This window comes from Cataglyphis hispanica, chromosome 7, assembly GCF_021464435.1.
Source record: "Cataglyphis hispanica isolate Lineage 1 chromosome 7, ULB_Chis1_1.0, whole genome shotgun sequence".
Classification (NCBI taxonomy): domain Eukaryota; kingdom Metazoa; phylum Arthropoda; class Insecta; order Hymenoptera; family Formicidae; genus Cataglyphis; species Cataglyphis hispanica.
The window spans coordinates 6,658,392-6,674,723 of record NC_065960.1 but is presented as its reverse complement, the minus strand read 5'-3'; the positions used below and the strand labels follow the sequence as shown (position 1 = coordinate 6,674,723).

At 39.5% G+C, this 16,332-nt stretch overlaps 1 protein-coding gene across 1 annotated transcript in view; it reads right to left on the bottom strand.

Moving 5' to 3' along the window:
- Positions 1–16,332, bottom strand: part of LOC126850789 (uncharacterized) — a 46,118-nt gene that overhangs the window by 2,763 nt on the left and 27,023 nt on the right. Inside the window, exons 2-8 of the mRNA XM_050594104.1 lie at positions 8,522–8,657; positions 6,536–6,731; positions 5,728–5,938; positions 4,969–5,293; positions 3,540–3,806; positions 1,506–3,107; positions 72–1,410 (exon numbers count right to left, since the gene is read on the bottom strand). Coding sequence (XP_050450061.1) covers positions 72–1,410; positions 1,506–3,107; positions 3,540–3,806; positions 4,969–5,293; positions 5,728–5,938; positions 6,536–6,731; positions 8,522–8,657 — 4,076 coding nt within the window. The remainder of the gene's footprint in view (positions 1–71; positions 1,411–1,505; positions 3,108–3,539; positions 3,807–4,968; positions 5,294–5,727; positions 5,939–6,535; positions 6,732–8,521; positions 8,658–16,332) is intronic.

Here is a 16,332-nt window from a genome sequence, read left to right as displayed (position 1 = left end):
TTTATCTACGACTCGCGGCTATATATATTTTGCTGCTTTAAAAACATTTCTAAAATATACTTGAACTTTACCTCAGATAAAGTTTTTAAATCCTGCAAGATCGGAAGTTTTTTACTTTCAGCAAACTGCCTTAACGCCTTTTCCCGTACATAGATGAATGGTCGAACGACTCTGAGATTTTCTCGGCGTATATAGTAATGAGCTTTCATAGTTTTCAATATGCCACCGTGTAATACCGAGATGAGGAAACTCTCCGTGAGATCGTCCAAGTGTTGACCGAGCGCCAGCACATTATATCCGTTTCGTTTTGCCACAGAATACAATTGCGTTCTGACCGATCTATTGCAAAAACTACAAGTGCCACTAGCGATACTGGCGTCCAATGAATTGTCAAGATTAGTGTTAGTCGAGTCTGTCACTTGTTCCTCATAAAAATAAGGTACGTCCAGGGCTTTCAAATAACTCATCATTTCCAAGGGGTCAGAACCACCTGTGTCAATAGTAGCCGCGCCAATTTCAAAGTCAATTCCCTTCGATCTGGCATAAAATCTGTACTGATGCAGAGTATGCAGAAGGGACAGTGAGTCCTTGCCGCTCGTCGACAGACAAACTAGGACCCTATCGTTGTCTCGGATCATATCAAATTCCTGCATAGCTTCCACCGCAGGTTTCCAGATATTTTTCGGTGGGCAATGCCATTGGGTTCGCGGAAATTCGAGTCTTGATTCATTGTCCTCAAAATTATTCTCTTGGCCATCGCCCTCTTCCTCTCTCAAATCGCCCGTGCATTCCTCGTCTTCCGAAAGATTATCGTTTTGGCGCGCGTGCTGTTTATTGCCACTTTTAGTTGATAAACTCATCATCGACGTAGTCCTAGGCTTTCGTCCGTGACTGTTGGCGGAATTAGATTCAGCGCTGCTACTTCGTTTTAGATCCAATGAATCTATCGATTTATCGCTCTCGTGAAAAGACAGATTTATACCGCTATCTTGAGAACTAACTGAATTCACAGCCGAGTAGATCTTCGGTAGGATTTTCCGGGCGTCGCCAATATCGAGGCCGCCACGTCCTTCCTGTGGATCGTCATCTACATAATCATCCACATCGTTTTCCACTTCTTCATCCTCGGTCTTCGAATTGCGCACCATTTGCTCGTTCTCGGATGGCTTCATCACATAGATGACCGTTTCATCCGAAGAACATTCACTAGACATCTTGCTTTCTTGCTGCGATAGTTCGCCGACCTTGCTGGTAATCTCGATCGGACCACTTTTTCTGGAGCTTGAAAGACGCGGGGATGGAAGTATGACTCTTCCTCGATCGGGTGAACCGCATCCGTTTGAGGAAACATCAGAAGTGGAAGCGTCAGGCGAATATCTGTGAAGTCCATCAACAGCGTTCACCATGCACCTGTTCACAAAAAATTCATAAAATATAATAAAAATAATGTATTATAATATTATATAACATTTTTAATTTTTTTTTTATTAATAACAATAAAATACCTTATCTCAGATTTAACTTCGCTCGCCATTTCTTTTGAGAATTCCATCAAATATTCAGCAATGTCACTGGCTGTAAATGAGTCATGCCTCGATTGCTGTTTATCTTCCACAAATATTTGATTAACCATGCTATGAGCTCGCGAATGATGTTGCGGTGTATTTTCGGATGTATTTGTCTCCGACAGAGCGTCATCAACTTTGGAAATAACTTCCCGGATTTCCGATTTGATTTCCGTTGCTAATTCCTTGGTCATTTCCTTTACATACGCACTCAGATCATCCTCGGATTTCTGACTCGTAGAAATAGGTGACAATCTACCACCGCCTACCAATCTTTCGGTATAATCGCTGGTCGATGAATATGAAGACGGTGGTGATGCCGGATTATGACTATAGTTCAAGGAGGAAATCGAATGACTCGGGCTGCCAGCAGAATCCAGTTCCAGAGAGTTCAGCTCCGTCTGACTGCTGCAACTACAATGAAGACGTCTATGCTTCGATGAAACGTTTGTTGTACTCAATCCCAAACTAGTCAAAGTCTGCGGGCTCAAGGGAAGCGCCGGAATCGGCGAGGACGCTGATACGGTACCAGCGCGATTTCCCGGAACGTTACATCCGTCGGTAGTGCTCCCCAGAGAATTGCATCTAGCGCGTCCGACATTGGCCGCGTCTATCAATCCCCTCTGCTCCTTTGTCGGTTGAACGGCAGTACGGGATATCGATCCCAAAACCGAGGTAGTCACGGCCTCGCCCACCGCGAATCTGACTGGCATTGGTGAATTCGGACACGTGGCGGGTGATCGTTGCCCACCGAAGAAATTGCCGTGTTCATTTTGATTTGAGCTCTCTTCTTCACTATTACTCGATGACGATGGTTGATTCAGTTCGATTGTAGTCGCGATCATGGCTCGCCTAACCGTGCTCAGCGCCGGTAGACTACGATGTCGCGGTGAGGTTGACGAGATGGGCACATTACCCGTGCGCGGAATGTCGCTGTTCAAACGTCTGATGCCGTTGGTCAGCGTTAAACAATTCACCAAACTGTCATGACACGCCACGGCATTCGTGCGGCTAAACCTGTTCCAGGCTAACAACGGATTGAACGGTACGTCTTGTTTGACGTTTTGTGAATTTCCCAAAAGAAGATCCTGCGCCTCGCTCGGTAGCATAAACCAACGCAATGCTTCCATACGCTGGCACACGAAATTAAAACTCTTGTCAATTTGCAGCGGATATCGTTGCGCCATTTTACGCGCGCGGTTGAAGATGTTGCGGGCGGTTTGTAGGCAATCGCCGTAAGTCTGCGGAAAGATGCCGGAACCGGAAACTCGCCTCTCCGTGGCGCTCATTTTACCGTCCGTGTATCTGATCGAGCCCAACCATTTGCGTTCCTTGAAGACGCTATTAGTATGATGCCGCCATTCGCCGGTATCGGGATTCAGCACGTATTGCGGTAACAACTTCCAGCCCTCAGTGGCCACCATCTTGAGAGCTTCCAACACGAAGGCAACTTCCGCCTCGGTCATAAAATAGGGAAAAGATAGCCTGGCGAAGCCTGGCCTAAGACCCTCCGCGGTGGTCTCCTCGGTGCCGTTGCGTTGTCTAAAATAAAACAGTGTGTATTAAACTCTCTGCACAATGTGCACGATACTTTTATCAAAAATAGAGTCTTGCGCCAAGATAGACATGGCGATTTGCCGCCCGTTTGACGTAACGTCTATTTCTACGCGTGTCTATTACGCGAAATTACATTCGTGTTTAATAGACAATTTACTTTCTGCATTGTCAGTCTATATGATGTACGTAATTTTTCACATGTGCCGCGGTATAATTCAATACGAAGCGATGAAAGCATTAATCATTGAAATCGAAATATGTATAATAATAATTAATTCAGATTTCTGATAATCCTTACGTTTATTTGTGAGAATAAAGATATTGTTAGTGTATTTACAGCAGAGGGAACTGATACCGGAAATAAATAGATTTCGAATAAATGGTTATTTATTCCAATAAAAAAAAATCGAGACTTACCCTTCCAATAGAATGGTTTCGTATTCCTTGGCAAGCTCCCGGTCGATTCCCATGAGATCGTGAGCATAACGTCCCGCGCAAGCGCATCCTCCTCGCGCCTGAATACCGAAGACATCGTTCAGGACGGCACAAACAAAGTTATGGTGTAGAAATGTGCCGCGAGGATGGCGTACCATGAAAGAGAAAATGGGCAGTCGCTTCACGTTCTGCGACGAGCTGCCGAGTAGAATCAATTCCGGGATTGTACGCACGTGGGATAAAACTTGCCTGGAAAGAGAAAGCGATAATTATTCAATATTGCGCATAGCTATTCACATACCGTGTAACTGTATGCAAAGATAATTAACGAATTCAAAAAAGTTTAGATCTTTTTGATTACGTATACAGGATGTTTCATACAATACAAACTACTATCGTACGCCTTGTCAAAATAACAAACACCTTTTTCTTTTGGCAAAATTTCTGGAAATGCATCACTTTCCATATATCCTTATTTTTCGATCAAGTCATCCTTGTTGCAAAGATTTAATTAGTAATATTATAAAAATTATCATCTACTTCTTTCTTATTAAATATGCAATACGTATCAGTGAGTAATTTAAGAAAATAGAAAACGAGTTTTTATACGAGAAATTTGTTAGATCTTAAAAAAATTACGCATTGAGATATTCAGTACGATACTTCCCTAAAGGCATGAGCATGTCGAAATATTCGTGAGAATACTTCATGGTGGTTGAATATGGAATATATAATAAGAAGAAATTACATATTATAATAAACATCCGTATTGCTTATACCAAAACGTTTCGTTGCCGTAAAGAAATTTGTTTTACTAAATTGTCTTATTAACTCAAATAAAATTTCTTCGAGTGTTTCATTATAAAAATATAAATATATTCAAATAAGTTATAATAGAATGATCCATATTTTTTTACACAAAAATCGGAAAAAATATACTATATCAGCATATTAAAAAATGGGACATTTCAAAAACTTTCTGAAAATATCTAGAAACTTTGCTGAAAGAAAGAGGTTCATTTTTCAACAAAAACTGCGATAATACCAAACTTTACCACATCTACTATAATAATAAAATTTGTATCTGTATAAAATGCTATAGGCGTATTTATATTCATAATATCTTAGGTTTGTTGGATTTGAGCAAAAGAAGCTCTTCGAAAGAAAGAAAATTATAATCTGTAAATGAAAAAGAGAGCACCAAGCATTCTTTGACGCTTTCTATGATAGTCGTTCTTGCTCGCAAACAGGAAGACATTTGCGGCAAGAAAATTATTATTCGAAACGACCAGCATTGATTTGTTTCCTGGACAGTACGAAAAAAATGAGCGCTATCTTGCATAATCCGCAGCAATTTCGATCATGCAACAACCGCGCTGTTAAACATGGCCTCAATGAAGCGATCGCTCACCTAGAAATCTTATCCTGCCGAGCGACAATCGCTCTCGGCGTGACGTTCTCTTTCAGCTGCACCGCCAGTCCACATCTGATGCTCTCGACCACACCAGCGGTACCGCTCTCCTCTCGCAGCTCGGGATCACGATGATAACGATGGGAGTCCCTCATGTCCTCTGCTTCGACATCGTCTCGCAGAAGCCAGCGTTTGGTCACGAGTATACCGGGCGATTGCACGCCGCCAATGAATTTGTGACCCGCGAAAATGATGGCGTCCTTGTGGACCGCGGTCTCCCCGACTCCGGGTAAATGTGGATTCATGTCGATTTGAATATAGGGCGCTGGAAACACGGTAGAATAATGTTGATGGTTGGCTCGTCGTCGAGCGCTTCCACTCCGATATCAAACCGCCTATCGCATTCGTTACGTAACACGAGAGCGCGCTTACATAAAAAGCATATTATGTCATCAATAATAATATCTGAATTATTTTAATTGTACAGAGATATATTTACATTTTCAAATGGCCTATATGGCGAAACACATAATTTATACACGATGAATCGACGCCTCGGGCAAAGACTTTAAAACTTTTTACACCGAAATTAACATGAAACGATGATACCGAAGAGTATCTGTTGAGTTTTTGCAACCAGTTAATTAATTAGTTCCTTGTTTTTCTTTCTCGTCATACCTCGCATTTGAGGTCATATTACGGTGGCTAATCACATCGGATCGACTTGCAACCGGTTTTCCTTTATCCCCCGTTCATTACCTGCAGTGGTGTAATCCCACACGCTAAGCGCGCCGTATTGATGCAGCAAAAGGGTCGTGGCGACGTCATCTGCCAAAACCCCCGTTATGCAACTGGCAGCGCTGAAGCATCCAATCATTTGCGCAACGCCCTCGCTCCGCATTCTAGTCAGTCCTCGTTCGAGATCATTCAGATCTAGGAAGCCCTCCCGGGTCTCGGAAACTCGTACTATCTGTAAAGCGGTTTAATTGATTCTATGAACGACTCGCCGCGACAATAACGCGACAAGTATGCCCGCAATTAGATGGTTAAAAAAAAACGATCAAGCATCAATCTAAACTATTTTAAGCTAAAGGCTATTTGAAAATTATCGTGCCTTGAAAATATTTATAGGGAATGTTTCCCACACAAGGTTACTGCGAAATATGTTAGGGACAGATTCCTCGACGGAGTTGACAAGTCGGGCCGTTTAAACAATATTTATATACTTGTGTAAGTTTATAGATTATTACTCTATTAACGATTAAATTCATCAATCTTCAAAGGGTGTCGGATAATAAAAGAAGAATGAAGCAATGTATAAGGTCGCGATAAGAAGGTAGAATGGCCGCTCTCGCGTGAGCGTAAATGGCGTGCTGCCAAAAGTCGAGCTGGCTACGTCGCGTTCGTTGCGCACAATTCGATCGCTCACGCACATCTCTCCGTATCACGCCCCGTTTTAACGATGCGCTTCTCTGTCGCACGTTTTATCGCCCGCTCCCCCTTTATCTGGCGCTCGAATCAGCGCCGCTTGACTTTTTCACGGAAATTTATCCACTGGCTGTCCTACCTTGACATCGAGCTCGCGCCAAGGCCTCAGGTTGGCGTGATGCTCGAACGGGCCCACGAAGACCACGATGGATTTCGAGAGATCGAGGTGTCGTAAAAGTGTGCGAAGGGCGGCGGCGGTGCCTTGACCCGTGAACAGGACCGCATCCTGCTCGCCGGCTCCGACCGCATGTCTGACAATGTCTCGGGCTTCATGCCTGCAAAACATAAACGTGCGAATATATATGTGAATCAACTGAGAAACCGTATCGGTGATAAAGATTTTGTTAGCGCATAATTTTTCTCGTCTCGAAGAAGACGACGGTGGCAATTGATAGTGATGACAATATATTTTCTACTATGCTTTATGATTGTTGATGTATTGACGATATTATAAAGTTATAAAGTACCGCGTGTCTAATGTCATGGTATTTATGAGCAGTAGAGACATGTAAATTCGTGATCGCGCAATTGTTACGGAGTCAATATAGATCTAGTGTGACGTGAGACATAGGAGACATAGGTTGAGCAGCAGTGTGCATACACCTTACAGTTTGCATAGTTCCTATCGATTTCTCATGACACGCGTATATCCGTAAACGAAATTATCCGCTTGACAGCTCTAATTCCTCAGAAAGGGCAACTTGCCATTTAAAAGAATCAGATTAACTCTTGCAACTTTAATTTAAATACACTTCGCGCATCGAAATATAAAAAATATACTTGATGAATTTTCATCATAAATAATTAAGAAATAATAATATACACGTGCGCGTTTTTTTTTTTTTTTTGCAAATTTTTAATAACGTTAGATATAAGATTTACTTGACAAATTAGAAAAAAATTATAACGTTCTTATATCTTCTCTCTAAAAATATCGTTGTTATGCGTCATTTGAGATAAACAACGCGTAATCAGACAGAGAGAGAATGAAATTGCGACTCGTAGCAATTTATTACACATTGTGTGCACGTGTCTCTGAACGTGTGCCGTTCATCACATGATGAGAATGTCATATATGTCGTCATTATTATTACAGTTTTCTCATCGGCTACAGGATAAATACCACAGTCTCGAGGGGGATGGATATTGATCTGGGACATCAGCGCCAATAAATGGAAGAATCAAGACGAGACCGTTTCATGCTATCGACTTGACCAAACCAGATTTACAAGCGGCTTGATCTACATTTCTCCGAGACGCCACGGTTGAAAGTTGTCGGCGATAACGCCAAATGATAACGGTGGGCACTTCGTCGTTGCGATAAATATTTTTTAATGAACAAACATACACGATACGTGCGACGCCGATTGAACTTATGTATGTGGCGATTGGGAAAGTTGCCGGATGCAAGACGTGTATAAGTTTTAAAATTGATATCGTGAGCAAAACAACATAAAATGTATAAAATCGCTGTCGCGAGAATAACTTGGCGAAATCGCATCTTGACGGACGAAAATAACGGATGAGAAATTGCAGGTAACAATAAACCAATTTAATAGCACAATATGCTTGGAATTGTCTGCATTATAGGTATAGTATCTGCAAATTTGTCTAATGATGAAATAGTGTCCCATTTACCTGATGTTGGAATGAAATATGAATAAGATTAATCTATGAGAGAGAGAAAGAGAAAGAGGCACTCTGCATGAGCAAGTGACATTATTACAACTGACTAAAATAATACAGAAAAGAGAAAGAGGAAGAAAATAAAAAAAATATTTTTATACGAAATAATAAAACAATATAATACAAATTAAAAAACTAAATGTATGTAAAGCGAAATGAATTGCAAAACTGTGGCATAAAAATGTAATGAGAAAATAATTAAAAAATAAAAAATTAATATAAATAAAATTCTATTGTAATACATGGTAACGAATTAAATTCTTTTTCAATTATTTATATAATAATATATTATAAATGTTTTCAGCAAAAACTGGTGAACTTCTGCTAAAAATCGTAAAGCACATTCATTCTTGCGAAGGCCAGGTTCATTATTGCTTACCTAAAAAGAGATGATTGTAAACTGCAGATGGACGTGGATGCCCGAGTGTCGCCCAAACATGGCAGCACCTCCTTCGCGATATAATCTTCAAGGAACTGTAGTGACCTTCCCGAGGCGGTATAGTCGCAATAAACCACTGAAACACAAAATGACGCCGGTGAAAGGTGGATGTAAATAATAAATCTCTGCTTTCGCGAAAAGTTTCTGTCAAAATCGCGAAAGCTTTATTTTTTTTTGCTTTCGATCTTGTCTTTATTTTTTTTGCTTTCGATCTTGTCAGTGTTAAGCGTGGACTACTTTGTTGCGCTAAGACTTTATTTATAGCGATTACAATTAGATCAATTTAGAGAAAAATTCCTTTTTAATTTTTCAATAATATATATATATATCAAAAGTTTTATCTCTTTTTATATAATTTTTGGCGTTTACAAAAGATATTTCACTGCATATCGCAAAGACGTAATTCGCACGATGCGAACAAACAAGGTGGAAAATACAGAATCTATTTATGACTATACGTTGTCGACGTTGTATCGAGGTGTTAAAATATCTAGTTTAAGCTGCATGAAGCTGCGTTTCCGTAGCTATTTCCAGTCTTTACCGAGTCGAGTTTGACGGAGAACGGCGCAGCATATCACAAACAACGCGATATGTGCCAAACGTCGATTGAAATCGGTTTCCTTTACCACTTCGAGAGCCGTTCAGAATATCGTCCAAGAATCGAATCCCCGGTATCAAATTTCTCAATGAAATTCGCGCCCAAGGCACACGATCAGATTGCAATCGCATCGCGAAATATATGCAAATTTATTCGCGAGAGAATCCGCTACATCTCCATAATTACTTTGCGCGCTCCCACAATCGCGACACGATCAGCTGATCGGATCGCCGTTGTAAATCTCGTCGATCTCTTTATAGAACTGGTATATAGAACGTGTCGTGCGAGACCTAATCCACGTGGTGACTTTTGTGATCTGATATCCGCGATGTGCATCAGGCGACTGAAAAACGGAGAAAGCCGCTCTTTCATTCTACATTTCCTGTAAAAATACGCGATGATTTTATCACGACATTTCATCACACGCGTCCCAGTATATTCATCACGTCGAACGATTGCGATCTCCCGAATTTCTGGCGTGCAGTTCGCCTGTCCGAGAGACAATCCATTCATTGCTTAGAGCGGCGAATGGGCGATTCTTTTCTTTTTCCTTTTTTTTTTGCGCAAGCAAATCGAATCGCCGGGGGAAAGCCAAGGTAGGCGAGGGATAATGACTCGCAGGTGTTTCTTACGAAAGCGCTTGATCGACAACCGGTCGCGGCGCGGCACGGCGAAATTATATACGCGGGCGAGCGTACAGAACTTTCAAGAGTTTAGGCACGGTAGAGTGCCACGATCCTCTACTCTAATACGTCTCTACGAACCGCGGTGACGCGATACGATCCGCTGACTCGACGATGAACATCATCGCGACACTACTATCGAGTTCTGTCTGCAGGCACCTGGCGTGTCTGCTCTCGCCGCCGCATCTAATTGGATAGGAAAACATTATTAAAATAGCATGGAAATTGTTACTTAGTACCTGTTTCCTCCTTCTATCTGTAATTTTTTTTTTTAATTTGATTGCTCGGTGAAATTAGTGATCTTCCATCGAGAGCTAGTAATTATTATTGATTTTGTTGTGTGTCTCTTGATATATATTTATCAGAGTAAAATATATTAAAACTTGACAAGAAAGAAAAGTTAAATTTTAGAGAATATTTATTATTAGTCTAGTTTCAGTTTGTATCATCGATTATGTAACATTCTTTGATCGCGCAGATACGATATTATCGAACTTCGAAACATAAAGATAACACGTGTTTAATTTATTTATAGATTCATCATTCATACAAATCGAAATAAGTGTAATACGGGTGACAGCTCGTAATTCGTTCATTTGCGATAAGCCGATGATTTTTATTAAATTATGTCCAACGATCCGCTCTATTTTCCATCATAGATGTGACGTCAAGATATATTCCTTGAATGTTCGTGCTATGCTCGTAACCGACGCTTAGGGCGAAATGCGCGATTTTGTCGATAAGTCCCGGTGAACGGAATGGATAAGAAATCGCGAATGTATCAAGTCGGCTATACTTTCAGTTCCGCCGACAATAACCGATTCCGCGGAAATAATTTGAATACGTAACGAGCGCGATACGTGGAATACTTATAATGTCACTTGGAGCCTATAGAGTCGTGATACATTATGTGGCACAAATCCATTGTATCCAACAACGTAAAAATATATACTCCAAGAGTATACACAAGATTCTTAATTTTTTTTTTCATTCTTGAAAAAAATGAATTATCTACGCGTGCTGACAATATCGCGCCTAAAATAAGTGTTTTCTTTTTTTAAAACATCCAAAGTGTCGCAACTCGAAAAGTATCACGCGTATATCTCGGAGACGATCACTTTCTCTCCTCGTCGAGCTGCGACATTTACATTCGCCGAAATATAATCGTGAATTATGATTGCGAATTAATCGGCTCGATGCAAGCGAGGAGCGGATCCTTTCTCGAAAAATGCCCACGGCTTTCTGGGACGATGGGTGCAGTTCGATCGAAATTCAAGGACGATACTTGGCCGTGTTTCACTAAATGATTGTTTGCCATATATAAGAATCCTTCTACATAACTGGCGAATCTCGTCCATAAAAACAGGCGCAACGTAATATATAGCTATATTATTGTATTAAATATATTAATATATATAAATTAAATATATTAAATATATTAATTCAAATTAAATATATTCGCGAAATTAAATGAGAAGAGGGGGCTTAAATTTGACACCTCTACAGTTTTAGAAAAGCTCAGTTTTCATTTCCAATCGAAATAAAAAGTTGCGTGGCAGCGGTCGTTTTAATGATATGATGTGAAATTGCAAAACTCGCTTCATTGTCGTGCACCGCGATTCGATGATGTTACATAATTAGCTGGCGATAACAAATGATATGTAAATTCGTTTTCCATCGCGTCAGCGTCGATTCTACGAACGACACGGAAGCGCGGCACTTTGATGTCTCGATAGTAGCTGATGGCGGGAAGTCAGTCGATTGTAATTACTGGCGCATTTAGCGGAAATGGGTTTATATATCCGCATGCGCGATACCGACGTTTCTGCGTATCAGGAGGGCGTTTCCGCGCGAAATGATTTTGACGTATGTCAATTATATACACGCTCTTCTGCCTCGCGTGTTGCGAAAAATCGTGTTTTTTGTCGCTTTGTTCATTAGACAGTCTCTCGACTAAACAGAGTCATAATCCAGAGTCCGACCAGCGCCACGTCGTCTGCGCTTAGACGTTGGAACGACGTTTTGACCTCGGAACCTCGGAAGATTCATTAGCACACGGGACCAGTCGTAGGCATTATATCACGCAGGCCGTATATCCGGAGTGCACAATGCATATTTATCGAGAAAATTTTAATTAGATGTGGAAAATAATTAACGCGATATGATGTCTGCTCGCGCGACGCCTCTTCGCAATTAAAGATGTTACGACAGAGAACCTTCGGAAACAATCAATCTCATTTCATTAAAATGAAAAGAATAAAAAGTCTAAAATTAGTGATGGCATTTAATTCTCATTTCCTGTTTTAAGAGCTAAAATAATTTTACGCGCGTGCATCTTTTGAAAAAAAAGTTGTTAACTTGACTAAATGCGTTCAACTAATTCCCATTTTTTTAATTGAAATATTTAAATATTTAAGTCAAATACGATATATTAAATCTAACATGTATAATATAATTGATATATATTAGATTTAAATACTTAATTAAATATTTCAATTTAAAAAATGATAATTAGTTGAATGAATTTAGTCAAGCATCTTTTTTCTCAATACATCCTTCTCCAAGTTTAAACAATTACTGATATTTCTTTAACATAAGCATTTATTTTTATCTATATATAAAATAATTTTGTCATTTTAAATAAATAATTAAAATAACATTATAATAATCTTATATAATATTGATATTAAATTATTCTATCATTTTTTAGAAAAACAAATGTGTAAAGAAACTAAATCGTAAAACTTAATCACCTTTTGTTTATTCTGACTGTCTCGACTAGTTTATTAATTTTTAAAGCTAACTAAAATTCTGCTATACATTGTAAAATCGTACAATCCTTGACTACAACAATTCAATGAATACATAATTCAATAGCCACAATAGTCACAATCGTGTAACTATTGAAATTATTACACGCAGTTATTAAATATTCTACAAATATCAAAGACTCTACTAATGACAACATTCATAACTATAAATAGAATATGCAACATGTCCTATTTGCATTCACAAGTATATATAATTGCGAATCGCTTATATGTACTTATCGTACGGTTTCGAAGCAATATGATTGGAAAAAACGATTAGAGACTAATCGTGAATTTGTTGAATATCGAGATTTATACGTAAAAAAAAGAGAAGACGAGAGGAAGGGAGTGGCTACCACGTGGATTCAGAAACCTCGAAAAGTGTGAAAAATATAAAAAAAGGCTATGACTGGCGCATCGAGGTTGGCTGTCGCAGGCGCTGATCGAACAGTCGCGACCCAGTTCCAAGTTCGATTACCCCCTCTACCTTTTTAGTCACGTCAATGTTCGATCTACCTCGACTCGTAGAATATAACCCTCGGCTTGAAACTAGTCTACTGAAACTGTAACTATGGAAAAAAAAAACCGTAGAAGTTTGTCAGCACATGGTCGTGAGAAAATAGAATGATCATATTTGTATAAATGAAAAAGAAAAAAAGTAGAGAGAGAACAATCCATCATTTTTGCAAAACAAAACTAGCATATTTTTTATATGCATTTTTTGTCTCTTTTTTATAAAAATTATTTTATAATTTAATAATTTGCATACAAATGATTAATAAAAATATTGTAAACGTTCATAAAACGTTTTTGTAACAGATGATATTAATATTGAATGAATTATAGTGAAATGAAGCAACGTAAGAGCGATATTAATAGTGATACATTTGTTTTAAAGCTTTAAAATTTTTATGTGACAAGGTCACAAGCAGAATATAAGATATAATCTTCTCATGATAATATATAGCGAAAATAAAATTAGAACAAACGCGTATGGAGTTTCAAAAAACTGTGGAAATATTAAACACACAATGTTTCAAAAACAGAGGATGTGTCCTCGACCGATTAAGATGTTGTCCAGTCACTTTATTTAATATATTTCACACAGAATAAATCAGAAATCAGAGCAAGACTTACGTAATATTTATATTTAACCCTTCTCTCTCAAGCTTATAATATAATCAAGTTTATAGGACATGTACATATATTTAGTTTTAAATTTAATTTTTCATTTAATTTAATACTTATTATTTTAAATAAATATCTCTTTCCTTATGAGTATTTTTGCAAAATTTTTAAGAATGATATGACACTTTTTTGCAACCGCTTCCCGTGAACACTTAATTAAGACCACTTACCACAACAGCAGCTTTTTCTGAACTTGTCCTTGAAACCTTCAGAGAGCGTCAAAAAAATCCTGTCGCAAGGGATGGAAGGTTCTCGCACGGTGAGAGCACCACTAAATTTGGAACAAGGCTCGTACACCGACACAGCAAGAGAAAGAGAGATAGATGGAGAGAGAGAGAGAGAGAAGCTTTTGCGACCTACATACGAAGGGATCGAGCGTACGGGTGCTGGGACACTTCCATGAAACGGCGGACGAAAATAGTAAGCCGCCTTCTTTGTCCGCTCGAGCGTGTACGCGCATAGTAGTTGCTCGCGCCGTCCTCTTTCTCGTCCACGTTGCTCTCCTCATCGTTCGCGCCATCGCCCCAGGGGCTGACGATGACGGCTTTGATCGGGCCGCGGAGATGCGATCGATCCACGCCAGGAAACCACACCGGATGCTGCGCATCGCGCGTGGAAATCGAAAGGCGCTGGAAAGCGATCCGGCGCGGCGCCACAGAAATGTCAAACAGTGAAAGTCGGCGAAAAGAATAATCGTTAGGCGCCGGCTTTCACGCGGAATAGATTAGATCAGGGATGCGTATCGCGATAGAATATTGCATTTCTCGATAGCGTGATACGGTATGGTGGAAATTTTTTTTTTATAATTTACGCAACAGTCATATATTAAATTGTATATTATTGTGACAATTGAGTCTCTCTCGAAATTGTAGCTCATAGTGTCCTAAAGCGCTAGAAACGCGTCCGTTCAATTGTCCGTTCTCTTAAATTCATTAAAACCATGCCGGCGAACGTCTTTGACGTCAATTTGCACTCGGTTGCTGATGCGGCCTATCTGACGTTTATACATATATAGCGCACGGATATACGTGCAAGTATTTTAGTTTGTGGAATGTCTTTTTATCTCGCCGACGTATATATCGTTCGCCGCATCGGACGACACGTGCAAGCACGAAGTCTGGCCTTAATATTTCATTTGACAGACAGGTCTCGTTCGAAACTTCTCTTCAAGGGAAAGATCCGATCGATTACGGTATAGAATCCCATTTCTTTACCTCTCATCCGCTCAGCAATCAAGGAAATCGATCGTGACTCACAGCCAGTTAACTTAACCGTTAACTTGCCGCAAAAACTGAAAGCGATTAAATCACTGTCACTTCCTCATCGATCGTTTAACCCTGGAGCAATGACGTACAGAGACGTAAAGATGGCCTATTACGCGGATGCGTATACCGAGAAATCCGTAGTTATGCGAGCATGCATTTACCGATTATGACCGGAGATTTATCATAGGATTATATAATTTAAAGCAGAGAGACATTAATGTCTGAATTCTAAATCTGTCATTTATCATCATGTTTTTTTATCTCATCTGTAATTATTTTTTTTGCAAATGTTAAAGTTAATAAATGCTATTTAATAATATTACATTTACATAATATGCATTACATAATATAAAATTAACAAATATATCGAAGCATTTATAGCAAAACTCGTGACCTATTTTCATCGTCGTTGAAACTTCAAAGTTTCCTTTCTCTTTCTCTAAATGCATTTATGTATCTCTTTTTCTCTCACACACACAGTTCGTAATAAATGTTATTTAGCTGCGTATTGCGTAAGCACGATCTTCGATCGCTGTTCGCATGGAAACTAGAGAGAACTAACGTACAAATTTACGTTCCCCGCAATAAACGTCAATGGCAATACATGATCGGAGGACACTTCGTGCCTGCGAGAGAAATATATCGAAGAGATTGTCAGCCAGAATCGTGGCAAAGTATAACTAGATACAAATGTGTGCGTGTATTAACCTTGATGTTATAATATTTTTATCGCCACGCAGTCTTTATTGGAGCAAATGGCACACATCAGTTCATTTTATCACAACGCCAGAGAGGATGCCCGGTTACAATTAAGTTGCAGGCAAATTCCATTAAATCGGATTTGTATTTTGCTACGCAAATAAAATACTCGCGCGATAAAGGCGCAACTGTTATCACGGGAAATGCCAGGTATAACCCCGACGGATGTGTAATTATCGATAGAATATCGAGTGAATTCTCGGACGCGGAAAATTGCACCTGTTACCGCCTCCGAGATTACGGTCGCTTTCCTTTTCAAAGAAAGAAAAAAAGGAAAAGAAATAAGACATATGTATGAAGATGAATGTATAAAATAATCATCGGTATGTTCCGGTATGTAAAAATACGGGAAATGTAATGACGTAATTGCTTACGTAATCAGCAACGATGTCCGAGTTGTACAATTAACGCGATAAACGAGTGTTTGGTCGAGTGTATTCATCGTGAT